Source organism: Somniosus microcephalus, chromosome 3 (genome assembly GCF_052327205.1).
Source record: "Somniosus microcephalus isolate GS21.2 chromosome 3, FLI_Smic_1.0, whole genome shotgun sequence".
NCBI classification, from domain to species: Eukaryota; Metazoa; Chordata; class Chondrichthyes; order Squaliformes; family Somniosidae; genus Somniosus; species Somniosus microcephalus.
Window position 1 is genome coordinate 323,376,888 of NC_140989.1, and position 26,907 is coordinate 323,403,794.

Consider the following 26,907-nt stretch of genomic DNA (forward strand, 5'->3'; position numbering starts at 1 on the left):
CTTCCCGCACTATCCCCATATCCCTCAATTCCCTTTGTTCCCAAAAATGTATCAACGTCTGTCTTATATATATTCAATGATTGAGTGTCCACAGCTCTCTGGGGTAGAGAATTCCAAAGATTCACAATCCTTTGAGTGAAGAAATTTCTCCTCATCTCAGCCCTAAATGACCTACCCCTTATTTTGTGACTGTGACCCCGTGTTCTAGATTCCCCAGCCAGGGGAAACATTTTTCCAGCATTAACCATGTCAAGCCCCTTAAGAATTTTATATGTTTCAATTAGCTCAACTCTCATTCTTCTAAACTCTTAAGAAATATAGGCCTAGTCTACTCAATCCTCATAGGGCAATCCCCTCATCCCAGGAACCAGTCTAGTGAACCTTCTCTACACTCCCTCTAAGTGTCTTTCCTTAGGTAAGGCGACCAGAACTGTACACAGTACTCCAGGTCTGGCCTCACCAATACCCTGTATAATTGTAGTAAGACTTCTTTACTCTTATACTCTAATCTCTTTGTAACAAAAGCTAACATACCATTTGCTTTCCTCATTGCTTGCTGTACCTGCATGTTAACTTTCTGTGATTCATGTACAAGGACACCGAGGTCCCTCTGAGTGCAAACATTTCCCAATCCCTCACCATTTAAAAAAATATTCTGCTTTTTTGTTTTTCCTACCAATGTGGATAACTTCACACTTCCCCACATTATATTCCATTTGCCATGTTCTTGCCCACTCAGTCAACCTGTCTATATCTCTCTGCAGCCTCTTTGAGTCCTCCTCACAACTTACTTTCCCACCTAACGTTGTATCATCAGCAAATTTGGATACATTACGCTCAGTCCCTTCATCTAAGTCATTAATATAGATTGTAAATAGCTGAGGCCCAAGCACTGATCCTTGCTGTCCCCCGCTAGTTACAGCCTGCCAACCTGAAAAAGTACCGTTTATTCCTACTCTCTGTTTTCTGACCACTAACCAATCCTCAATCCATGCTAATATATTATCCCCAATACCATGAGTCCTCATTTTGTGTAATAACCTCTTGTGTGGTACCTTATTGAATGCTTTTTGAAAATCCAAATACACTACATCCACTGGATCTCCCTTATCCATCCGACTAGTTACATCTTCAAAAAACTCTTAACAGATTTGTCAAACACGATTTCCCTTTCATTAAACCATGTTGACTCTGACTAATCATATTATAATTTTCTAAGTGCCCTCAGTCAAATACTGCCTTGATGTCAAGGGCAGTTACTCTCTGGAATTCAGCTCTTTTGTCCATGTTTGAACTAAGGCTGTCTTGCGGTCTGGAGCCGAGTGGTCTTGGCAGAACCCAAACTGAGCATCGGTGAGCAGGTTATTGGTGAGTAAGTGCTGTTTGATAGTACTGTCGATGACACTTTCCATCACTTTGCTGATGATTGAGAGTAGACTGATGGGGCGGTAATTGACTGGATTGGATTTGTCCTGCTTTTTGTGGATAGGACATACCTGGACAATTTTCCACATTATCTGGTAGATGCTAGTGTTGTAGCTGTACTGGAACAGCTTGGCTAGAGGCACGGCTAGTTCTGAAGCAGAAGTCTTCAGCTCGATAGCCGGAATGTTGTCAGGGCTCATAGTCTTTGTTGTATCCAGTGCGCTCAGCCGTTTCTTGATGTCTCGTGGAGTGAATCGAATTGGCTTCTGGGGCCCTCAGGAGGAGGCCGAGATGGATCATCCACTCGGCGCTTCTGGCCGAAGATGGTTGCGAGTAGTTCAGCCTTGTCTTTTGCTCTCACGTGCTGGGCTCCGCCATCATTGAGGATGGGGATGTTGATGGAGCCTCCTGCTCACCTTAGTTGTTTAATTGTCCACCACCATTCACGACTGGATGTGGTAGGACTGCAGAGCTTTGATCTGATCCGTTGGTTGTGAGATCGCTTAGCTCTGTCTACAGCATGCTGTTTCCGCTGTTTAGCACGTATGTAGCTTCACCAGGTTGGCACTTCATTTTTAGGTACACCTGGTGCTGCTCCTGGCATGCTCTTCTACACTCCTCTGAACCAGGGTTGGTCCTCTGGTTTGATGGTAATGGTAGAGTGAGGGATATGCTGGGCCATGAGATTACAGATTGTGGTGGAATACAGTTCTGCTGCTGCTGATGGCCCACAGCATCCTCATGGATGCCCAGTTTTGTGCTGCCAAATCTGTTCTGAATCTATCGCATTTAGCACTGGGGTAGTGCCACACAACAAAATGGAGAGTGTCCTCAGTGTGAAGATGGAACTTCACAATGACTGTGTGGTGGTCACCCCTACCAATACTGTCATGGACATCTGCGACAGGTCGTTTGGTGAGAACAAGGTCAAGTAGGTTTTTCCCTGGCGTTGGTTCTCTCGCCACCTGCTGCAGGGCCAGTCTGGCAGCTATGTCCTTCAGAACTCGACCAGCTTGGTCAGTAGTGGTGCTACCGAGCCACTCTTGGTGATAGACAAGTTCCACCCATAGTACGTTCTGTGCCCTTGCTACACTCTGCTTCTTCCAAGTAGTGGTCAACATGGAGGAGTACTGATTCATCAGCTGAGGGAGGGCATTAGATGGTAATCAGCACCTAAATTTGACCTGATGCCATGAGACTTCTGGTGTCAATGTTGAGGACTTCCAGGGCCACTCTCTTCTGACTGTACACCTCTGTGTCTCCACCTCCTGGTGGGTCTGTCCTGCCGGTGGGACAGGACATTCCCAGGGATGGTGATGGAGGAGTCTGGGACGTTAACTGAAAGGTATGACTCTTGAGTATGACTATGTCAGGCTGTTGCCTAGACAGCTCTCCCAAATTTGGCACAAGCCTCCAGAAGCTAGTGAGGAACACTTTGTGGTGTCTGGTGCCTAGGCCGTTTTTATTCTTAGTATACTTCTTTGTAGCAACTGTAGCCATTTCAGAGGGCAGTTAAGAGGGTTGAGGGCCTGGAGCCCCATATAGGCCAGCAGATTTCCTTCCCGTAAGGGCAGCAGATTTCCTTCTCTAAAGGACATTCGTGAACGAGATGGGTTTTTGCGACCATTACTGATACTAGCTTTTTATTTCAGATTTATTTAATTAACTGAATTTAAATTCCCCAGCTTATGTGGTGGGATTTGTTCCTGTGTCCCTGGATCATTAGTCCAGGCCTCTGGAGTACTAGTCCAGTAACTTAACCACTATGCTACCGTACCCTTTTGTATTTTACTGATTGAATTAAGTTACTCTGCATATTCACATGCAGTGAAATAAAGTAGCCTAACTATTTGCATTTGGCTTCGCCTTATCAGGTGTTTTCTTGGTCAGCCTTTGAAAGATTGGAGAGGCACATGGGGACACATGCAAAAGACACGAATATTCAGTTCAGATCATTAAGGAATTTCATTGTTATGCCCCCGGTTATGCTATCAAAATTCTCATCCTTGTTTTCAAATCCCTCCATGGCCTTGCCTCTCCCTATCTCTGTAATCTCCTCCAGCCCTATAACCCCCCGAGATATCTGCACTCCTCTAATTCTGCCCTCTTGAGCCTCCCTGATTATAATCGCTCAACCTTTGGTGGCCGTGCCTTCTGTTGCTGAGGCCCTAAGCTCTGGAATTCCCTGCCTAAACCTCTCCACCTCGCTACCTCTCTTTCCTCCTTTTAAGACGCTCCTTAAAACCCACCTCTTTGACCAAGGTCATCTGCCCTAATTTCTCCTTGTGTGGCTCGGTGTCACAATTGTGCCTTATAATATTCCTGTGAAGCGCCTTGGAACGTTTTACTACGTTAAAGGCGCTATATAAATACAAGTTGTTGTTATCATAAACTTAGATTTAGAATAGTGTGAGTCTACTCCAAGAGGGGCATGGGAAACATTTACAGGAATGACAGATGCCATTGAACCCAAGAGGGTATCTGCACAAGACTGGAATTTGTAACAGTGCTTTTTGATGTGTAGTTACTATTGTTTTGTAGGTAAATGTAGCATCCAGTTTTGCAGAAAAATTGCAATTTAAATATTAACTTGAAAATCCACTTTTCGTGGTGTTGGTTGAGTATGCTGACAATGTGGCTCTCTCTTGGTGCTGCATTGAAATTTCAGCCTAGGTTATCATAGAATCATAGAATGGTTACAGCACGGAAGAAGGCCATTCGGCTTGTCGAGCCCATGCCGACTCTCAGCTAGTCCCACTCCCCTGTCCTTTCCCTGTAGCCCTGCAATTTTATTTCCTTCAAATACTTATCCAACTCCCTTTTGAAAGATAAGATTGAGACTGCCTCCACCACCCTTTCAGGTGGTGCATTCCAGATCTTAACCACTCGCTGTGTAAAAAAGTTTTTTCTTGCGTCGCCTTTGGTTCTTTTGCCAATCACCTTAAATCTATGTCCTCTGGTTCTCGACCCTTCCAGTGGGAACAGTTTCTCTCTATCTACTCTGTCCAGCCATCGCATGATTTTGAACACCTCTATCAAATCTCCTCTCAACCTTCTCTGCTCCAAGGAGAACAACCCCAGCTTCTCCGGTCTATCAATGTAACTGACGTTCCTCATCCCTGGAATCATTCTCGTAAATGTTTTCTGCACCCTCTCTAAGGCCTTCACATCCTTCCTAAAGTGTGGTGCCCAGAACTGGGCACAGTACTCCAGTTGGGGCCGAACCAATGTTTTAGACACTTCATCATAATTTCCACACTTTTGTACTCTATACTTCTATTTATGAAGCCCAGGATCCCATAAGCCTTTTCAACTGCTTTCTCAACCTGCCCTGCCACCTTCAGCAATTTGTGCACACATACCCCTAGGTCTCTCTGTTTGTGCACTCCCTTTAGGATTGTATCATTTAGTTTATATTTCCTCTCCTCATTCTTTCTACCAAAATGTATCACTTCACATTTTTCTGCGTTAAATTTCATCTGCCATGTGTCCGGCCATCTCACTGTTCACTATAATTCCAAGTTTTGTGTCATCTGCACATTTTGAAATTGTGCCCTGTATACCCACGTTCAAGTCATTAATATATACCAAGAATGTTCCCGCATGCAACAAGACCTGGACGACGTTCAGGCTTCGGCTGATAAGTGGCAGGTAACATTTGTGCCACAGAAGTGCCAGGCAATGACTATCTCCCAATAAGTGAGAGTCTAACCACAGCCCCATGACATTCAACAGTATTACCATCGCCGAATCCCCCACCATCAACATCCTGGGGGGGGTCACCATTGACCAGAAACTTAACTGGACCAGCCACATAAATACTGTGGCAACAGGAGCAGGTCAGAGGCTGGGTATTCTGCAGCGAGTGTCTTACCTCCTAACTCCCCAAAGCCTTTCCACCATTTACAAGGCACAAGTAAGGAGTGTGATGGAATACTCTCCACTTGCCTGGATGAGTGCAGCTCCAACAACACTCAAGAAGCTTGACATCATCCAGGACAAAGCAGCCCGCTTGATTGGCACCCCATCCACCACCTTAAACATTCACTCCCTTCACCACCGGCGGGCCATGGCTGCAGTGTGTACCATCTACAAGATGCACTGCAGCAACTCGCCAAGGCTTCCTCGGCAGCACCTCCCAAACCCGCAACCTCTACCACCTAGAAAGACAAGGGCAGCAGGCACATGGGAACACCACCACCTCCAAAAGTTCCCCTCCAAGTCACACACCATCCTGACTTAGAAGCCATTGCATACAAGGCTATGGACCAAATGCTGGAAAATGGGATTAGACTGGACAGGGATGGATGGGCGGCGCAGACACGATGGGCCGAAGGGCCTCTTTCTGTGCTGTAAAACTCTATGACTCTATATCGCCGATCCTTCATCATCGCTGGGTCAAAATCCTGGAACTCCCTCCCTAACAGCTCTGTGGGAGTACCTTCACCACACGGACTGCAGCAGTTCAAGAAGGCAGCTCACCACCACCTTCTCGAGGGCAATTAGGGATGGGCAATAAATGCTGACCTTGCCAGCAATGCCCACATCCTATAAACGACTAAGAAAAAAGGTCTTGAAGTAGGGCTTGATCAGTCAACTTTCTGACTCAGGTGAGTGTGCTACCATCTGAGCCAGGCTGAAATTACAGCATAATATTTTTAAAAAACTACGGTGATACACTATTTTAATGTTTTATCTGCTTATATGATATGCAACAAAGTATGCTACCTCTACATGCTGTATTATTCAACAACTTGTTTTTTCAAGTCCGTAATATCATGGAGGGAAAAGAATAGTGGCTAACAATTTATCCTTTTCAGCCCTCAGACTCATTCAAATCCAGCCAGGGAGATGGGATGAAATTCTCTTTGTTAGCTTTAAAGATTCTAATAAAAATTACTTTTGGCCACTTTCAACTCAATTCTTATTTGGACTCCAGTGCACAAAAACACTGATTGTGCAGTACTAAATACCCTGTATCTGGTGTACAGATTTGTGTTTTTGAAATATACAAACTTATTTTTAAGAAAGTGAAAACCTTGGATCCACTTCTTCATCTGATTTCTTTACAGAAATGCCCTCAACAAGTAACGGGGAGAGTGGTAAACTAGAGGTGCAGACACAGAAGACGTGTAAAAACAGCGAGATTGAAAAGTAAGTGCTCGTGCATTAATGGGATGGATCAAGACAGTTTCTGTCCAGATTGACTCTCAAAATAGAAGGATTGCATTTCCATTATCTGCAGAAACAGCTTCCAAGTTGTTTAGTATCAATGCCTTTTAAGGGTAGAGTGGAGCAGTTGCAGGCAATGTTCTGTGGATAATCTATTAAGTGTGTATTCTGTAGCAGATAATTTGAATGATGTTGGTTGAGAGGGGCAAAGGTGCTGCAATTTTTTTAAATACAGAAACCCTATAAAGCCCTCTTTTGTGTATGTCCCAGATTGCTGTTGTGCAGTAGAGTGCTTTAAAACTTACTGTGTGGAGGCTGAGTAACTCTGATGTCACAAAACAAATTGCAGTTCGTGAGTAAGACCTGCCTAGATTTTTCTACTGTTGATGGATCTGCCAGGCATTTTGGTAAATTTTATGCTCTATATTCTGTTTGGCCTAGCAATTTCCAGGAACGGCAGATCTTGCTGCTGAGAAAAATTCTCACAAAGAAACTTCATTGCACTGTTGCTGAGACCTTTAATTTGTGTGGCTGCAACCAGTTGATTATTTGCTCTACAATTTTTATTCCATGCATCTGCACAATATTCCTTGATTGCTCTAGTGTGCAATATCCTCTTTTTTTTTTAGGTGTTTTGGTTGATGCACTGCTTACTTCTCAGAAATCTTTGTCCTTTTCAAAAAAAAAATCTACTGTGCTTGCACAGATAACAAGATGATCTTCTATCTTTGGACTTCTTTAGATGACCATGAAAATATGAAAAGAAAAGTGTGGGTCAATAGAAAAAAGTAAAAATAAACATTGCATAGTTTCCGTTGGTATAATGGATTATATTCCAACTAACTACTGGGCATGTAAGAAAATAGAGTTTTGGAAGAGATGGTAGGTGACAACAGAGTCTTCAGAAGAGTTCAGAGAGGAAAGGCAGGTTAGAGATGGGGCAGTATTTGGAGAGGAATGGTGGGTTGAGAGTGGGCTTTTTGAAGAAAGACTGATGACTACAGTTTTGAACCGAAGAGGGATGGTACCTGAGACATAGGAGCCATTTGCAATGTTCGCAAGCATGGGAGCCAGGAGGGGTAGTTGAATACTTGATTGAAGGATTAGGAGATTCTTCTTGTGGAAGAGATGAGTTGGAGAGGGCAGTAGGGAAGAGATGAGAGAGAAACTTCAGATTGATCCGGGATCAAAAGTAGTGTGAGTGGGAGACTGGAGAGGAAAGTGAGGTAGCAGAGATTGTCTCTAAAGATTCAGACTAAGAAATTAACTCTTTGCACTTAGTATTGGAGGTGAGGACAGAGGAAAGGGGTTTGACAAGGCAGTTCATCATGGAGCGAAGGAGCCTTAGGTGGTGGTTGTCTTCCAGGGTAACCAAGGAGTTGGAGACTTTCGCTGAGAAGAGGGAGACGTGGTAATACTTGACATGGTTGAGCCAAATATGGCGATGAGTGACGAGACCAGTTGCACTCTTCAGTGCACTTATGTTTGTTGCTCTCTGATTTAAGGGAGAAAAGGTGGGAACAGTGGTGATGGGAGATGGTGAGTGATTTGGTAGCAATGAGGGCAGAGGCAAGGGAGCAGTTGAGCAGATCAGAAGCGGCATAGGGGTCATGGCAGACCAGAGGAGAGGGAATTAGGAGACTGAGAATTAGTGAGAGAGAGTTTTTCCATGAGCGGATGGTGAGGCTAGTGAGATTAGGGGAAGCTAGGGCGATGTGGATGGTAAGGGAGATGAGGAAGTTGTTAGAGACAACCTTGCTGATGTTCAAGACTTAGGGAATAGAAAGGTCACAAAAGATGTTGTGGTTCAAAGGGTGGCTGTGGGGGTATGTGGGAGAGTTTATGTGCAAGGTGAGATTGAGTCGGCATAGGCAGGACCCAAAAGTCAGGACGTGGGGCTTGGGTATTTCGGGGTAGGTTGAAATCACCAAGAATAAAGAATTGCTCAGTACAGAAGCAATGGAGGGAAAAAAAGGAACACAATTTAATGAGGAAGTCAGCATGTGGTTTGGGAGAGTGGTGCATGATAATTTTAAGTCACAGATGGAAGGGATTGAAGAGGAAGAAAATGTGAGAGAGGATCAAAGTGACACTTGGTGATACGAACAATGCCACTGGTGTAGTATTTCGGACGGGGCATGTGATGGACTGTGTAACCAAGTGAGGTAGCTTTGATGAGGAAGAAGTCACCACCCATGAGCCAGGTTTCTGTCAGTGCAGTATGTCAACAGATTCATCCACGCTAAGGTGAGGTGAGGGCTTGTTTGCTTCCATCACTTGTATCTGTAATATGTTCCTGCCAAAAGGGATGTGTGGAAAAAATCCATTTCATTTTAGAGAGATGACCGTTTGAAATAAAATTTGACACTTGTGTGAACTGCCCTTGACTATTTTCTTAAGTAAATAAACTTTTTGTAACATTTTAATTTTGTTGGACTGACTTCAGGAGACCTCCTATCCAATTTTTCTTGCCCCCTTCCAGATTAGGTAGAGTGATGGATGGGATAGTAAGCCTATCACATTTTGCCACTATCTCCTAGATGGCTTGTGAAATGGTCAGAGATAGGTGGGCACTAATGAGCAGCTGCAGCGTGGTCAGATTTAGTAGATTAGCAAACTTTCCTTTCACCTCTGGGATGTGAATTTGAATACAAACTATACAAATGTGATGAAGGTCTCCTCACTGTGAAGGCTTTGAGGAGCTCTGCATGAAATGCATTTAAAACAGTCTCTTGTGGGTCCATAACCGCCCATAGATTAGCACAAATTGGCTATGAAATGCCACTTGCTGAGATACTGTAAGGATGTTGTTGTGGGAAATGGAAATGTTACACCGCTGGGGATGGGGCTACTCTTAGGTTAGAGTTAAGGGGTATTGTTGGAAAGAGGGAGCTTTATTCTGCATTTAATTCTGGTTCTAAACTTGTGACAGTATAATTAATAATGGAAAATAATATTTTCAATTCACTGCAGCAGTTTTGTTTTAAAAACATAGAAACATAGAAGATAGGAACAGGAGTAGGCCATTCGGCCCCTCGAGCCTGCTCTGCCATTTGATGAGATTATGGCTGATCATCCAAACTCAGTACCCTGTCCCTGCCTTCTCCCCATATCCCTTGATACCTTTAGCTCTAAGAAATCTTCTATCTATCTATCTATATATATATAAACGAATCGATCTGTCTGTCCTTCTGTCTGTCCTCGGGTGTGCGTCTGTCCGGCTATGCGCTCGAAAGTTACAGAGCGTACCTACGCGTGCGTTACGTCGAAAGAAAGCTCACCGTTCCAAAACGATGGTAAGCGTATTTACGTTTCGGCCGGACAAAAATTGCGCCCGCGGTATCCGAAAAACCTTCAACATTCCGCTCATTAGCATCTCATTATCCGCTCATTAGCGACAGAGTGACCTCGAGGTCGACCAATCGTACGCCGGGTTGCTGGCGCGTGCGGCCGGGCCCTCCTACGGTCGAGTGACGGGACGGTTGACCAATCCTACGCTTTGGTGACCTGACGGTCGACCAATCGGTGCGTGTGTGGGCGGGCCTTATTGTTCTGAACCGAGGTGAGTAGCCGCCATCTTGCTTCCATTCTTTTTCCTGCTTTTTGCGTCTTTCTTTTCAAATATACATTTCCAGCAAAATAAAATTGCTTTTATTAAATTGTTTAAAAAAAAACTTCATTCATTTGTAAATATTTTCTCTAACCTGAAGATTCTTTTTCCTACCTTTCCCCGTTTTTGTTAGGCCTCAAAGCCTGGGCCTTTCTTGCCCAGCCAGGCCCGAGCTAGGTAATTGTCCCACGGCTTCTGCAAAGCTCCTCACCCCCCCCCCCCCCCCCGGTGTCACGTTACCCGGGGCAACGGCGTCAGTCACGAGGGTCAGGGTGCGCGCGCAGCAGGAGCAGCTGAGACGCGGCGTCTCTCTCTGTTCTCGGCTCGGGCGGCCCCCCCCCCCCCGGTGTCACGTTACCCGGGGCAACGGCGTCAGCTACGAGGGCCACGAGGGTCAGGGTGCGCGCGCAGCAGGAACAGCTGAGACGCGGCGTCTCTCTCTGTTCCCCGCTCGGCTCGGGCGGGGGGGGGGGGCTCTCGGGAGTACGGATCTCGGGCGGGGCTTGGAGAGCGGGAAGGGTTACCCCGGCAACCGAGCCCGCCGGCCGTCTCTCACAGCCGCAATCGGCGGACTTGAAGCCAGCTCGGGAGGGCGGCGGGCCGGTGCTCGGGAGATCGGGCCTCCGGAGTTCGGTGCTTGGTTGGGGGGGGGGGGGGAGAGATCGGGGGGGGGAAGCAAGCCTCGGGGGGGGGGGGGGCGAGCCTCGGGAGATCGGGGGGTGGGTGGGGGGGGGGTCGAGCCTCGGGGGGGCGGGCCTCCGGAGATCCGGGGGGTGCGGGGCTCGGGAGATGGGGGGGGGGGCGGAGATCAGGGGGCTCAGGGACTCTCCCCCTTCCCCCCCTCCCCTTCCTCCCCTCCCCCTTCCCTCCCCTCCCCCCCTCTTGCCCCCTCCCCTCCTTCCCCCCTCTTCCCCCCTCCTCTTTCCCCCCTCCCCTTCCCCCCTCCCCTTCCCCCCCTCCCCTTCCCCCCCTCCCCTTCCCCCTCCTCTTCTCCCCTTCCCCCCTCCCCTTCCCCCCCTCCCCTTCCCCCCTCCCCTTCCCCCCTCCCCTTCCCCCCTCCCCTTCCCCCCTCCCCTTCCCCCCCTCCTCTTCCCCCCCAGTCGCTCTCGCTCTTCCCCCCAGTCGCTCTCGCTCTTCCCCCCCAGTCGCTCTCTCTCTTCCCCCCAGTCGCTCTCTCTCTTCCCCCCAGTCGCTCTCTCTCTTTCCCCCAGTCGCTCTCTCCCTTCCCCCCAGTCGCTCTCTCTCTTCCCCCCCAGTCGCTCTCTCTCTTCCCCCCAGTCGCTCTCTCTCTTCCCCCCAGTCGCTCTCTCTCTTCCCCCCAGTCGCTCTCTCTCTCTCTTCCAACAACAACATGCCCTCGAAAAAGCCTCGGCACCGCCGGGCACTTCAGCTAGTATATATATAAAAAGAAGTTAAATTCTTTTGTGTGTTAAATTCATTCTGCATGATTACTCCATTACTACCTCCATTTACTCCATGAAAGTTCTGTAAAGGCAAAAAGCAGGACTAGATACTGCAGCAAGAAAACTTTTAATGATCCCTACCAAATTGCCTGTGGCTGGTGCTGCTCACATTCAGTTGATGATTTTTTAAAATATATGCTAACATATACATTAAACATAGCAATTCACAATGGTAAATGTTGACACAAAAGCGTGACCAAACTTTATGACAAAGGGAAGTAATGTTTGTGGACATAAGTGTGCCTGCCCTGTACAAGATTTCTTTTTTAGTAATACTAGTTGATCATGTGTGGTGTTGCACGGTGCAGTGTGCAAGTGAAGCAGGGTTAAAGGGTGCGGGGATACTTGGACCAAGGTGTGTAGACATACCGTCATCAGGATTTTAAAGTCATACATTCTGTTCTTATTTTGTACAAGTTTTGATGTGATTATTTATAGTTAAATTACAAAACGTACGACAAGAAGCAGAGTTGGTTGGAGTCTAGGGCCCCGATATTTGTAGGGAGGGAGCGGGGGAGGTAGTCCGTCTAAAAGCCAGAAAGCCCAGGGATGCAGAAGTCTTGCGACGATATTAATGGCAGAACATAAGAAGTAAGAGCAGGAGTAGGCCATACGGCCCCTCGAGCCTGCTCTGCCATTCAGTAAGGTCATGGCTGATCATCGACCTCAACTCCACTTTCCCGCCCGATCTACATATCCCTTGATTCCCCTAGAGTCCTGATATACCTATCAATTCGTCCAATAAAAAGCGACGAGTTAGGACCGTAACTAAAGGTTTTTATTGACTAAATAACAGAGCCCACCCTCGTGGGTGATCGGGTCCAACAAGGAGGAATACCAGCCAGTCGACTACCTTTATACCTGGGCAGGTAGGTGGAGCCATGGGCGGAGTCGGAGGTGGTCAGCCCAGGTATAACAGCGCGACAAGAGGCGACCTCGTATAGTGATACAACAGTGAGAACAGTGAGAACAATACAACAGTGATAACTATAGTGTAACGATAGTGAACGATAAAAGTGGTTTACCACAAGTCCAAAAATCTATCTATCTCAGCCTTGAATATACTCAAAGACTCAGCATTCACAGCCCTCTGGGACACAGAATTCCAAAGATTTACAACCCTCTGAGTGAAGAAATTCCTCCTCATTATCATTTTCTTCTTCCGTTTCCCGCCAGGCAACCTACCAGATTGACGGGCTGGCCAGCTGCCGGGGCGGGATAACCAGCGGCAGGAGGCAGCAGCCGGGGTGGGGGGTCAGAGCCCGGCAATCAGCAGGGAGGAAGTGGCTTGGGGATAGGGGATTTGTTGATCATGGCAGTGAAGAGAAGCCACGATCGGCAGAAGGGAGGCCAAAGGCTTCCTTGTGGCACCATGGAGAGCACTCCTGCTTCTCCTGGCTCACAAGGAGTGCTGTAAAAAAAACAATTACCTGCTGGAGCCAGCATCTCTTGCCTCCATTTTGTTGCCAGGTTTCCCGAGCCCTGGGAAACCCGGCTGGCAGCTATTAAATTTAAATTGGGCTCCCAACTGCACTGTGGGAGCCTGATTTAAAAAGGATAATGAAGTGTCCTGGCTCTCCAAGACGGGACACGCACGTCACTCAACCTGCTGCCGTAAAAATGGCAGGTTGAAAATGCATTCACCGATTTTTAATTTTTAACACCCCACCCCTATTAACGTGGGGGCGTTTCTATCGTGGCCTAGGAGTTTCTCTGCAGTACAGGCTGAGATCATTAAGGAGTATCATTGTTATGCCCCTGGTTATGCTATCAAAATTCTCATCCTTGTTTTCAAATCCCTCCATGGCCTTGCCTCTCCCTATCTCTGTAATCTCCTCCAGCCCTATAACCCCCCGAGATATCTGCACTCCTCTAATTCTGCCCTCTTGAGCCTCCCTGATTATAATCGCTCAACCTTTGGTGGCCGTGCCTTCTGTTGCCTAGGCCCTAAGCTCTGGAATTCCCTGCCTAAACCTCTCCACCTCTCTACCTCTCTTTCCTCCTTTAAGAGGCTCCTTAAAACACACCTCTTTGACCAAGCTTTTGGTCACCTGCCCTAATTTCTCCTTGAGTGGCTCAGTGTCACAATTGTGTCTTATAATATTCCTGTGAAGCACCTTGGAACGTTTTACTACGTTAAAGGCGCTATATAAATACAAGTTGTTGTTGTTGTTATCATATACTTAGATTTCGAATAGTGTGAGTCTACTCCAAGAGGGGCATGGGAAACATTTACAGGAATGACAGATGCCATTGAACCCAAGAGGGTATCTGCACAAGACTGGAATTTGTAACAGTGCTTTTTGATGTGTAATTTGTGCCATCTTCCCGGGAGGCGTGTCCCTGATTTGCGCAGGGGCCGGTCTCCAAGAGGCGGGAAGGTGATTACAGCCAATTAACTGCCCGTTAACAGGTAGTTAACAGGCAGTTTTGAGGCTTATCACCATTTTACCCCTGCAAGTGCGGGCTTCCGGACATCGGGAAACCCCGCCAGGGTCAGCGAGGCGAGCAGTGGGTCTGCGGAGGTGAGCGGGATTGAAAAATCTGCTGTAGAGGTGAGTGATGGATGCAAGTGTGGAGAGGTAAGTATGAGAGGTGAGTGTAAAGTGTTAGAAAAAGTTTACTTACCTTTGCTTCTTCCTGCAGGCTTCAACCCTTGGGGATCCGGAGGTTCCTCATCTCAACGGCAGAGATGACAGAATGGCTGCTGCATTCTCAGATGCAGCAGCCATCTGATTTCTGCTGAGGAAATAGGTTTTGGTGAGCCTTCAGTACAAGGGCTCACCTTAGAATAAAGATTGTCAGTATTTGACAGCTTCTCTAAGCTGTCAAACGCTGACAATTCATCTGTCGAAAAAATTTTGACAGATGAGGCATCATACGTTGACGGCCTCTGTCACCGGCTTTCCCTTAATTGGCCTGCTAAGCCCGCAGGGAAATATAGCGTGGGATGGCGGGACTTAAACCTGACAACCAGCAGTCCCGCCCCCAACGTGCCCCCATTGACAAAATCCAACCCAATGGTTTTGTAGGCAGGAAGTGTGTGCGGACATGAAATGTTACACATATTGAGTGTTCTTGAGTTCACAGAACATGTTAAACAGAGGAAATATACTTTGTCCTGTGATCTGTAAAATGAGATAAATGTTTCTGATGCCATTATGCACACTTCTGTGGGTTTTTTTGTACTGTTTGTCACAGCGCTGCATAGAGTTAGAATAGTTAGAATAATTTAGGACTGCACTCCAAGTGAGTCTTGATAACCAAATGGGAAAGGTTTTAACAAAATGAATTAAAATCTCTAGTGATTTATTTTCTTCTCCTTCTGACACAAATCATTGGAGACATCTTGGCCTAGAAATTGGGTTTTGGCGCAGCGATGGCTTTAGCGCCGGAAGTTAGTGCCGGAGCTAAGTCGCGCTGGGCGGGCCAAAAATTCACTAGTTCTGCGCCCAAACGGCTGCCGGCGCTGCTGAAAGCTGTTTGCGCCTGAAAACTGGCGCTACGCGCTGAATTGCGGCGCTATTCCGGCGCTGCGGCGCCCGCTGCGGTGCGGCAGGTTCGGGAAGTGCAGGCCTCCTCCTTCCCTTAAGGAGGAGCTGCCTGCACCCGGCCGCGGCCCGCGAAAATCATTGTAAAAATGAGCCCGGCACCTCGGACAAGTGCCAGGCTTGCATCTGTCCCGGCGGGGGGGGGGGGGAGAAGTCCGGGGAGGGAGCTGCGGCCAGGCGGCCGGCGGGAAAGCGGCCGGCCGCTGCGGGGCCTTTAATGCGCCGGCGCAAAGTCCAGTAAGGCACCTCTGCCAGAACGTTGCTTGCGGCTGCCACGGGCGAGGCGGCCGCAAGTCAATTTCGGAGTTTGGGCGGGTTACCATGGCAACCGGGACGCTGCGCACACCGATGACGTCATCGGTGCCGGCGCAGCGCTAACGGCCTAACGCTGATTTAGGGACCCACTCAATTTCCAAACTGGCCATAACTCCGGCGCTAGGCCCTCTAGCGCCTCAAAAGCGGCGCTAAGCCTACCGAATTTCTAGGCCCTTATGTACAAGAAGAATCTTCTTACCAACAAAATATTTATGTTATGATTGACCGCATTTCCTAATGCGCTTTCTATGCTAGTCCTGCAAACTTCTTGTAAGCAACAGATATGTGGCTAAATGGTCACAATCAATAGATCAATTATCAGCACCTGCAATGTAAATAAATGCAGTCATATTTTGTTATTGCATTCAGTCATTTCTAAAATGGAATGGATTTTATTTTATCCTTTTTAAAGTACCTCATTATTTTATCTTTTACAAGTATTACTGATAGGACTAATAATTGTCATACAGTTTTAAAGGGTCTCAAATATTCCATCAGTTAAATGTGTTTTTAATGCAAATATTTATGGAGTGTTTAATTTCACTTTTTTTAAACAGTAAAATTGATATTTTGATGCAGCACCACATTGATATTGACTATTGTAATTGATTTATTTATTGGCCAACTCTGATGAATTTTAATTCATGCTTAGTTAAATTACATCCAGTTGGGTGACTGAGGGAGGGAAAGCATTGTTATAGTCAGATGCCTGGCGAGAGGATGAATCTTAGTTATATTTGGTGCCCTATTGTAATGTGTTTGTTGCCTAACCTTGTGGTGGCTCAATGACTGTTTAGTTCATTTTGTGGGAAGTGTCGTTCAGAGCGGGAGGTGGAAATATGGCTGCAGTCAAGTGATCATGAGGGGTGGGAGGGAGAGCAGACTGAAGTTATGGTCAGGTGGCTGATAGAGGATGTAGGGGTACTTACAGCCAACCGGTCAAGAACAACTCCTGTCAAGTTATTGGAGAAGGACAGGGAATTTACAAGGCTGTAATATATCTGGAATGCTCATGGCAGTTATTTCATGCTGTTTGCAAGACTGCTCTTTAAATTATTTTAAAATGGAATTGTTGACTTGCTGTTTTCTTGTATGTTTTCCTGTATCATTTTTCTGCTTCAAGTTATCTATGTTTGTCATTTGTCCCCGAGATGAAATGAGCTTTTAATTTTTTTTAATGTAATATATAAATAAAAATCGGGTAATGTATTTTAAGAACAATTGGAAAGTTCACTCTGTATAGTATTGTGGGCTAGACATACTAACCCTGGTTTACACAATCATTGTTCTCATACTTTTCTTTTTTCCCCCTTCTTATCGTCATGTGATGTTAAAGAGACTAATACAAACTTTAGACCAGACATGGTAATAGAGCATTGTGTACTTAGAGACTGTAACAAAAAATTCAGGATACTTTGGGAATTCAGTGCTATGCATAGTACGTATGCCTAAAATATTCTTTCTTTCTTCCTCCTTTTTACCTATATGCACACTTTTATTTCCCCCTGCAATGTACTCAAATCTCTGGGGGAAAAGGGACAGACAACCATCTCCCAAGCCTTTGGAAGTGGGCCGAGGAGGCACAGGTTGATTTATCAAGATTATTTTCCACTTGCTCCCTGTGAGGGGGAAGTACCTCTGCTCAATCTCTCCCCAGAATTTTCCAGCTGAAGTTAAGAGTTTGCCATTTCAGTAAATTACAGGCTTGGCCCATTCCCTAACATTCTGTAGTATAGTGAATATGCTCACCAATCCATTCTCACACCAGGACATTTATTTCTCCGCACCCCCCCCCCCCCCTCCCACCATCCATAAATCATTTGTCTGCATAATTATATTCACTTAACAGTAATTTGTACATAAAGGGGATTTGCATTGTGAGATTCATAATGTATGAATGGCCTGTGGCACATTTTGCTGGTGGAATTTTATTTGTGTTCAAGAAAACATATAAATTAAGTACAGAATCTTTTCAGCTTCTGACTTGCTGCGTTTTGGTGAAAAGTCAAATGATAATAAATGCAACAGTTCAATGTAATCTGTACATTGTAGAAAGGGCAATCTGTGGAATACATCACTTGTAACAAGAATTTACAGCTGAAAGTTTTTCAAGTTAACCAGAGTAAACACAATAGGTTTTTGCCATTTCTAGTCACAGAACAGAAACATTAATCAGAAACATCAAGTGGAATCAACTGTATCATTAATATGATCTGTCAGTGTTTGATCTGCGTCACCCGAGTATTCTCTACTTCGTAGTAATGCTTTCAGGGGAACCTTAAAAATTATAGTAGGATTTTATCTGCACTGGCAACTCCCCCTCCATACTTTTTCAGCTCCCTTCCCACCATGGCACCCTGCCCCCCCCCCCCCAAACACACAAACACCCATCTGTGCATTTGTAGACGAGCAATTCTGTTAAATACTTTGTCAGAGCCTGCAAAAGTTTGGACTGACTGATGACCTGGGTCTGGTTTGAACTGCCTAAATTAATATTAGGGTCATACTTTGGAGGCCCTGACCCTGGGACTAGTGGTACCTGACTTGGGGGAAAAAAATGGGTGATGATGTATGCCTAATGTGGCAGCAGGAGGCCTTCAGTCGAGATTGATTCATCCTGGGCCAACGCAGGCACTCTGCAAACTGGGAGACTACTGCTGGCATGATGTATGACACTAAGTGTTTTAGCAAGTCGAGGCATGAATCATTCAAGATGCTGTGTGTCAGAGTTAAAGCAAACAGTTGCTGGCGCTTGAATTCCTATTGGAGTCAGTTGCATTATGAGGAGTGTATGAAACAGACATGACGTATGAATGTTTATTTAATAATTCTCTAATATTTCCAGTGTGGCTAAGGCTTGTCCAGCGGGGAGTTATAAATCAGGAATAGGAGGCCATTAATCAGGGGGAATAAAATGGAGCGACACGCTTGCAGCTGCTACGAATGCAAGGGTTTTAATATTCATCTCCGAGCCCTCAATGAGGCTGGCTTATGTACCCCTGGCAAGATAAATGGGACCTACAAGGCCGCCAATCTGATTGTTGCCAAATTTCATGCTTGCTTGAAACAATAGAAGAAATTTCCGTGTAGTTGTGGTAATTGAATCTGTCTCCCAATTTATACACACTGACACACGGACTCTGCAACAGTTGAGTGCAGAAAGCCTTTTACAATATGCTCATCTTACTAAATGTAGGGAGGGGGCACTCTATGATATCTTTTCTTTTGCTTACATTTCCTGTGTCACTTGTATAATTTTTATAAATGACATAAATTTAGAAGCAACAAAGTACCAGTGCATTCCTACAGTAATTTTTAAATGCCATGTGTTTCTATAATATTGTCTGCTGTAATTTTTTTTTGTTGAACATATAAAATTAAAGTAATGCTAAATCTTTTGCACAAGGGGACAAAAAATAAAACGTTAATTACACAGCTCACCTAAGACATCAGACTTAAATAGTGGATTTTTTAAGTCTTCTCAGAAGTTGAGCTTTTTATTTATTAATTGAGCTACAATTGTAAGTCATTGGTTTAAACTTCTGCTTTCAGTTTTATTGACAATCCACTGAACATTTGTCTCATTTGAAATAGAAATTTAATGTTGACCACTTCACATTTCATTTTATTGTATGTCCTATCAATTTCATGGTAATCATTTTGATTGTATTATCTAAAAAATGGCCCAGCACATATTCCACAATTTTTTTGTGTGTAGGAGTTGTAGATAAGGAGTTGTGTAGGAGTTGAAGATCAGCCATGATCTTATTGAATGGCGGAGCAGGCTCGAGGGGCCAAATGGCCGACTCCTGCTCTTATTTCTTATGTTCTTATAATTTGTGACGCCAAACTTCTAAAACAAACTAGTAATTCTTTAATGCATCTTGCATGTAATCTTGTTCAGCTCCATCTCCTGGAATTGTTACTGTGTTACATGTACTCTTTCAAACCTCCCCCCTCCCTCCTGGCTTTTCCTGTAGCATTGCCTGAGAGGCAGGTAGATGACCACCTCTCAGGCCTCAACCAGTGTCAGTATATAAAATGTTGTGATTTATAATGAAAATAAAATATTTCAAAACTGAGATGAGATGGCATTACTGCCTTCAGGCAGAAATGAAAATTCACAATGGTACATTATCATACATATTTAATGTGATTGTACCAGAAAATTGTTTCGTGGAATGATCTGTTACTTATCGTACTTTAAAATTAGTTTTGAAAATGTCATTAAAGTTTAGAAAATAGGCAACAATTGCAAGATATCCAGTGAAGTCATGAAATGACTGTCACACAATGATTCCATTTCATTCTATTTAAACTTTCAATAACCTTCAATCTCAAATATTACTAAATGTGTTCTTCCTGTCCTCCCCAACCCACAATGATAGACTCAATCATCTGATCCCCAACTTGGGCAGTTCTGCAGTATTTCAGTACACTGATTGACCAGAAACTCCAGCTGGTGCCAACCTGCAGCTAAACTTTCTGGACCTGGGAAATGAGTGTATCCCTCACTATGTGTGCTCTATATCAGGAAAACAGAAAGTTAGGTAATGAACATGCATGCCAGCCACCCGGCTAGACAATAAAAACTCCTGACTTTTGTTTTGAAACCATTTTTTTTATTCTCAAGTTTCTCTGGTGAATTGCTGTATTCCTCAACAGTCAGTGCTGGGGAATTGAACATTTTCCACTTCTTGCAACCAAACTCACTCCTTTGCTTAGGAATATCACAGACTGGATTGGACTGTTTCTGTTTGCAGGTCACTCAGTTGTGTACCATGAGTCCTGTGGCCACATGTACAATTCCAATATAAAACATCAAATTGAAGGAATGCTTTATTGAAGACAATGCAACTTTGTCCTTCACTAGAAGCTACTAAAATAATCTATAATGTTTTTTTAAACCTGATATTAAAGGTTGTTGTTGAACATCAATAAAAATTGAAATCAACTTTTCAGCACCATAATCCCTTTTTGATGGCAGCCTGCTCTTTCTGCTCACCTTAACTCTAATGTGGCTTCCCACAGTTGGGTGCTGGTCCTTTCGCTCTCCCTCTGTGTCTACTCACTGGGCCTCTAGCTGATACTCATCATTGGTGATCCTCCTCTTGTGCTGCGTGTCCCGTCACTCTTCCTGCTTTCCCACTGATCCCTTACACTGCATCTTTGGTTCTCCTGCTCCCCCCAAAGGTCTATGTACATTCCTGCTGGTGGTCTTTGATAATTCCTTGTTGCCCACTGGTCATCCTGCTGGTGGTCCTTGCTGTCTGCTGCTGGTACTTCTTGCACTCATATCTCTACTGGATTAGTTCACACTTGTTTGCTTAAAGTATATTTCTTCTGTTTGGTTTGTACTTTATTGGTAGAAATGGGTAGCTCCTTGATCGGTAGATTTAGGATCTAAATATATCAATTAGGGACAGGCCAGTACCACATAAACTGATGAATTTTCCCAGATTTTAAGAAATTAACTGACCCCCTTTTCAAGCAATGAAGTAATGGCTTTTTCTAATCCATCAGGCCTACAAAGTTTAATCCAATACCAAAAACTATACTGCAAGTATTACTGGGGGGGGGGGAATACTGCATCAGGGCTTGGGGCTTCATGGAGTTTGGACACACTCAGACTAAGAATGCCGTGTTTACCTACATAACAACAGTGACTACATTTTTAGAGTACTTCATTCACTGAAGTGTTTTAGGATGCCCTGAGGGTGTGAAAGCCACAATATAAATGCAAGTTCTGCTTTCTTTCTTTCTGAAGGCAGATATACTCCTGTTGTCTTTTTCTAACAAGGTAATAAAATACCCTCTGTCTCTGAAGTGACTTCTTTACAGTTTCATAAAGCTGTATCTTGTGTCCACTGAATCATGAAATGATGGTAGTAAGACACTATAGACTGTTGTAGAAAGATTTTGAAGGTTCCAGTTAAAAGCATCTCAAACTTGTAATGAATGCATGTTTGCCAAAGTGTGAAATGTAAATGGAAGTCCCAAGTTAATTAACTGAAGTGAGTAAATATAATCTGATCTGACTGGATCTGATCTTTTATACTTATTGAACAGGAGTTGGGTATTTCAGTGCAATGATTGATTGAGGATTGTAGCGTGGTCAGTTAGAAAAGGTGGTTCTGATTTTTGAGATGGATGAATTGGCTCTCAGTATGGGTGCAATTTAACTGCTTAAGCCACAGGCTATAGCAAGGGTTAAAATGGGGAGGAAAAAATGAAATTACAATGACGGCTCATGATAAATGAGTAATCTGACCGTGCTGGATTTCAACTGATAGTTGATTCAGTTTATTAAGTAGATTCTTGTTGAAGAAAATGAGTTAATCTCTGTAATTAATATGTTCTCCCATGTGGAATATGGCATTTATTTTAGTTAATTTCTTAAAATCGGGGAAAATTCATCCAGTTTATGTGGTACTGACCTGTCCGAGATTCGAGCTAGGGAGACAAAAATTAGCCAGGGTACCTGCTTTGCATTGCTAACCAATGACTGTTGCTGGAAGCATTTGTGTGTTGATTTTTTGCCTTTCCTGACCCTTCCCACAGCCAAATAGAACCCCACCACTTGCTGATCAGGTTCAGAAGTGAAGAGTGAGTGCATGGGTGGGGCTACAGTTGCCAGTGGAACCATACTCCAGCATAAATTACCATCCGCGAGAGGAAGGGAAGGTAAATAAGGAGGGCAGAAACTTGGCAGCTAGTCTCACTGATTAAAATAATCAAAAACAACCACTTAAACATGTTGGATAAGAATGCTGCATGCTATTTCTCCAAAAATATACCTGGGTTTCATCCTCAAAACAGCATCCTGTACTGCATTAACATGTTATTTCCATTTCCGTTTCCTACATCCTGTATCCTGTAGACTGTGTGTGGTTTGATATTCTGGTTAGAACTGGATAGAAAACTGCCCTGTCACATTTGGCCTAGGACTCCTCAGAGTTATAAAGGGGTTTTCAGTGCATCTGTCTGGTCTAAAATCAAACCGCTCCGAAGATGAAACTAGAGTTTTATTGATCCACTATGTAGAACTGTTCCCTCATCCCCTCCCCGTCCCTGCTGTGCCAGTGTTTGTTTTAACAGGAAGCGTAGTTAGATGGTAAAATAGTTCTGACGACTGACCAGTGCACATCTTTTCTCTCAGATTATGACCTATTGCTATAACACTACCCTTTTGAGTTTAACACAATAGAAGCAGCCATTCAAATATTTCAGGTTTCTGAGGGTATGTAAACTAATATGATTTAATTAATGGATTGCATAGCGAAGCCATCTGAGATGTTAATTTGGGAATTCCACTGTTTAATTTGAGGAGCAAAGAGCATACGTGTGCACTAATGTTTGACAAATGACCTGCTCTATCTGATAGACCTAGCTGGGTCCATTGAGACTATCCACCGTGATCATTATTTGCTAATGAAGTTAATGGATTCCGTTAGAGGCTGCATTGTTGCCCAGGCAGAGACACGATATAAGATAATTAATTCAGCGTCTGAGTTACTCGGGCTAGTGGGAGAACATGCTATTGAGTGGGTTTAATTCAGATTTCTCAAGAATCATCATACAAGCAAAATTAGTGTTTTTATGTTGCTCTTCTGACTTGGGTTATTTTATGAGCTAACTATTTCAAGAATTCCACGTAGTTTACAAATTGAGTCTCTACAAAAAGATTTGATGTGCAACCATTTAAAGCCACAGGTTTTCATAGATTAGCTTTAAAAGTTAGGAATTAAACATTGGTCCATCTATAAATGACCAAAACTACTTTGCTAGGATCTATTACTACATATGTAATCTATAAAGGCTGACTGCTGGTTAGATCTTTCATTTAGTATATTAAAATAATATTGTTTAAAGTAACAACGTTTTATCCCTTTTCTCCCATCCTGTCCTGAAAGTGGTGACTTATGCAGGAATATTGTTACTCAAGCATTGACATTCGTCCGGAAGCTTGCCCTAATAGCCATTCCTCGTGTGAACTTAGACAATGATTCTTGGCAGGCTATTCAAATGCATGGGGATCACTGCCAGGTCTGATCCTGCCCTTACTCAAAATCTAGACATGCACAACTTCCATCAGGAATCACTACACACAAACAGGAACCCTGGCTGTTCCTTCTCTTCTCACTCTCCCCATGTTTTAGCCAACATCCTAAAATGAGTATAACCGTTTTTTAATTGATTTAAGCGGAGTTTCAGAAATCGGTTTGGCATAGCACATGAAGTGTTGCCTTTAGGTGAACGCAATCCTTCCTACGTATATCTAAACAAGTTTGTTTTATGTGCACCCACAAATGAACCAGTAATACTTTCAGTGAAAGTAAATAGCAAACTTGCATATTCAAAGCAAGTGACCCCTGTAAACTTAGGTGAAATGCCCCAAAATTAAATGGTTAATGAGCACAGTCCAGTTAATAAATGTGATTTTAACAAGGTCTGGAGCATATGAACCTACAATAACTAAATCAATATTCTCTCTATTGATTGTGCAGTATTCACATATTGCACTGGTCTTTGGGTAGCACAGCAATTTTTTACAACTAAATTAGGACTTGATGTAGCCTACTCATTGATTACAGGCTGCATCACACCTGCTACTTGACTTCTTCTGGACTCATTTCAAAGAATTATTCCTTCTACCCATTTGTTATTCAGATGAACCACAATGCATTCTTTGACTAAGAAGATGGTATTGTGAGCTTGCATTAGGCCTGTGACATTGCTGCTGTACAACTAGCCATTCGGAGGTGCACAAGATTGTGTGCTTCTTCCCCTGCCTGCAAAGAAAATCAGTTCTTACCATGGAGAAGATATCCTGTGTAAAGAAATTGTAAATCTGTTTAAAAAGAATGGGTTTATATTTTTATTGCACAGAGCAAAATGAAGAAATTCCCCAAAAGTGAGGAATTAATAGGGGACACCTGTCTTACCACTACACTATGCAGCATGTTTGTACAGTTAATACATTCACCTCCAGAGCCACCTATTCTTCAACAAAATAACTTGTGGCATTTTTACGATTCGTAAATGGCTGTGTAGATTTTTTTGCGCAATCTCCCCCCCCCCCCATCTCCCCACTCATACTTTGAAAATAAATTTGTTACATTTATTTGTAATGTGCATGTGTGTTTTGGCAGAGAAATGCACAGCTGTCCTTTAAAGATTTGTGGAGTTGCTGTTGCAAACTTCTTAAATTGCAAAATCAATGTGTGACTGCCGACGTGTGAAATTTGCCCAGACCTCCCGAGTGCAGTGAATAAATGTACCCGGGCTAATTTGAGTAGCACTAAATTGTCAGGAAACAAATGCCTTTTCGATGCTTGACACTAAGGCTTGCTTACTTGCACGATAGATGTGGTTTATAGGGCCCTTGTGCAAGTGATAAATGGCTACTGGTTACACTGTTGCATAAAGTGATCGTTTTGGTCTTTTGAAGGTTCCTGCTGTGATTTGAGGTTGTTTATCAAATCTGAAGTATTTCTCGGATGTTTTAGAAACCATGAATTAGTTAGTAAGTACACCACAAGAAGGTTTGTGTCATACGCTGCTGTTTGTTGCTGAGAAGCTGTCTACAGTTTGATGTATAGGATTAAATTCTTTCTTCTTGCCTCCCCCTTTATCTCCCCACCCCCCTTAACCCAACGGTATAATTTTATTACTTCCATCATTCTCTTGGTTTAGAAGGTGCGGGGGTGGTGGTTGGGGGGAGAAAGAAAAGAGCGTCTGCTGTGTCGTTCTATGTTCTTGATTGGTCTACAGGGATTGCAACTTATCTATGTATGTCAGGATTCCACCTTTATCACTCCCACCACATTATCTGCTATTGTGTAGCTAGTATAGTATCACCATGTCATTCTCCTTTTTTTGGTTACACAATAGATTGAAGCCATTAGTGTCCTGATGTTTTTAGAGATTTTAGTTGATGTGAGACACAGCTTCTGAAATGCTGGAACTGGTTTCTGGCACAATTCAGTCTGTAATGGAAGTGTTAAGGTTTTGGTGCAAACTGCCTCAGTGCAGTAAATCAAACCTTTCCATAATTACCACCACCTGCCTGTGGCTACCAATGGCTTCACTGCCCAGAGTCCCTTCGACTGTCAGTAAACAAGCTGCCAGTAGATATCACATCAATCAGATTGCGCAAATCGCTGCTTCAGCACTGTGTATTTCTGCCTGGAATAACTGTGTATATGTTAAGAAAATTACATTTTTAAAAACATTTCAACACTGCTGTTTAAGTCAGATGGAACTATCTTTATACATCTTGCCTGTGCTACCACAGACAAATGATGAACGATATTATCAACCTTGCCTATGATGCATTGTTCCTTAAGACTGTTCAAATCAAATGAGCACTTGGTATCCCCTCCCATGTTCGTATGCCTCTGAGGGTACTTGGGGACACAGACCAAAGGCAATGCTGTGGTGACCTTTTTATAGGAATAGGCCATTCAGCCCCTCAAACTTGTTCCGCTATTCAATTAAGTCATGGCTGATCTGTATCTCAACTCCATTTACTCGCCTTTGCTCCATATCCCTTGTTACCCTTACTAAAAAAAAATCTATCGATCACAGTCTTGAAAATTTCAATTAAGCCAACATTCACGGTCTTTTGGAAGAGAGAGCTCTAGATTTCCACGAGCCTTTGTGTGAAAAGTGCTTCCTGATTTCATTCCTAAAGGCCTAGCTCTAATTTTATGATTGTGCCCCTTGTTCTGGATTCCCCCAATAACTTGTATTCATATAGCGCCTTTAACAAAGTAAAACGTCCCAAGTTGCGTCACAGGGATCATAGATATTAGGGCATATGACCAAAAGCTTGGTCAAAGAGGTAGGTTTTAAGAAGGGTCTGAAATGAGGAAAGAGGTGGAGAGGTTTAAGGAGTGAATTCCAGAGCTTAGGGCCTAGGCAGCTGAAGGCACGGCCACCAATGGTGGAGCGATTAAAATCAGGGATGCTCAAGAGGCCTGAATTAGAGAAGCGCAGAAGCCATAGAGGGATTTGTAAATAAGGATGAGAATTTCAAAATCAAGGAGTTGCCTAACTGGGAGCCATTGTAGGTCAGTGAGCATGGGTGATGGGTGAACGGGACTTGGTGCAAGTTAGGACACGGGTAGCAGAGCTTTGGATGACCTCAAGTTTATGCAGGGTAGAACGTGGGAGAACGGCCAGGTGTGTGTTGGAATAGTCAACATGGATGAGGGTTTCAGCAGCAGATGAGCTGAGGCAGGAGCAGAGTCAGGCAATGTTCCGGAGATCGAAATAGGCGGTCTTAGTGATGGCGCAGATATGTGGTCCCTACCAGAGGATATAGTTTCTCTGCATCTACCCTATCAAATCCCCTTATAATTTTAAA

At 44.1% G+C, this 26,907-nt stretch overlaps 1 protein-coding gene across 11 annotated transcripts in view; it reads left to right on the forward strand.

Moving 5' to 3' along the window:
* The window catches only part of rnf220a (ring finger protein 220a), a 492,773-nt gene that overhangs the window by 387,644 nt on the left and 78,222 nt on the right, over positions 1–26,907 (forward strand). For all 11 annotated transcript variants that reach the window (XM_085983083.1, XM_085983087.1, XM_085983089.1 and 8 more), the window contains one exon: positions 6,498–6,579. In XM_085983083.1, coding sequence (XP_085839209.1) covers positions 6,498–6,579 — 82 coding nt within the window. The remainder of the gene's footprint in view (positions 1–6,497; positions 6,580–26,907) is intronic.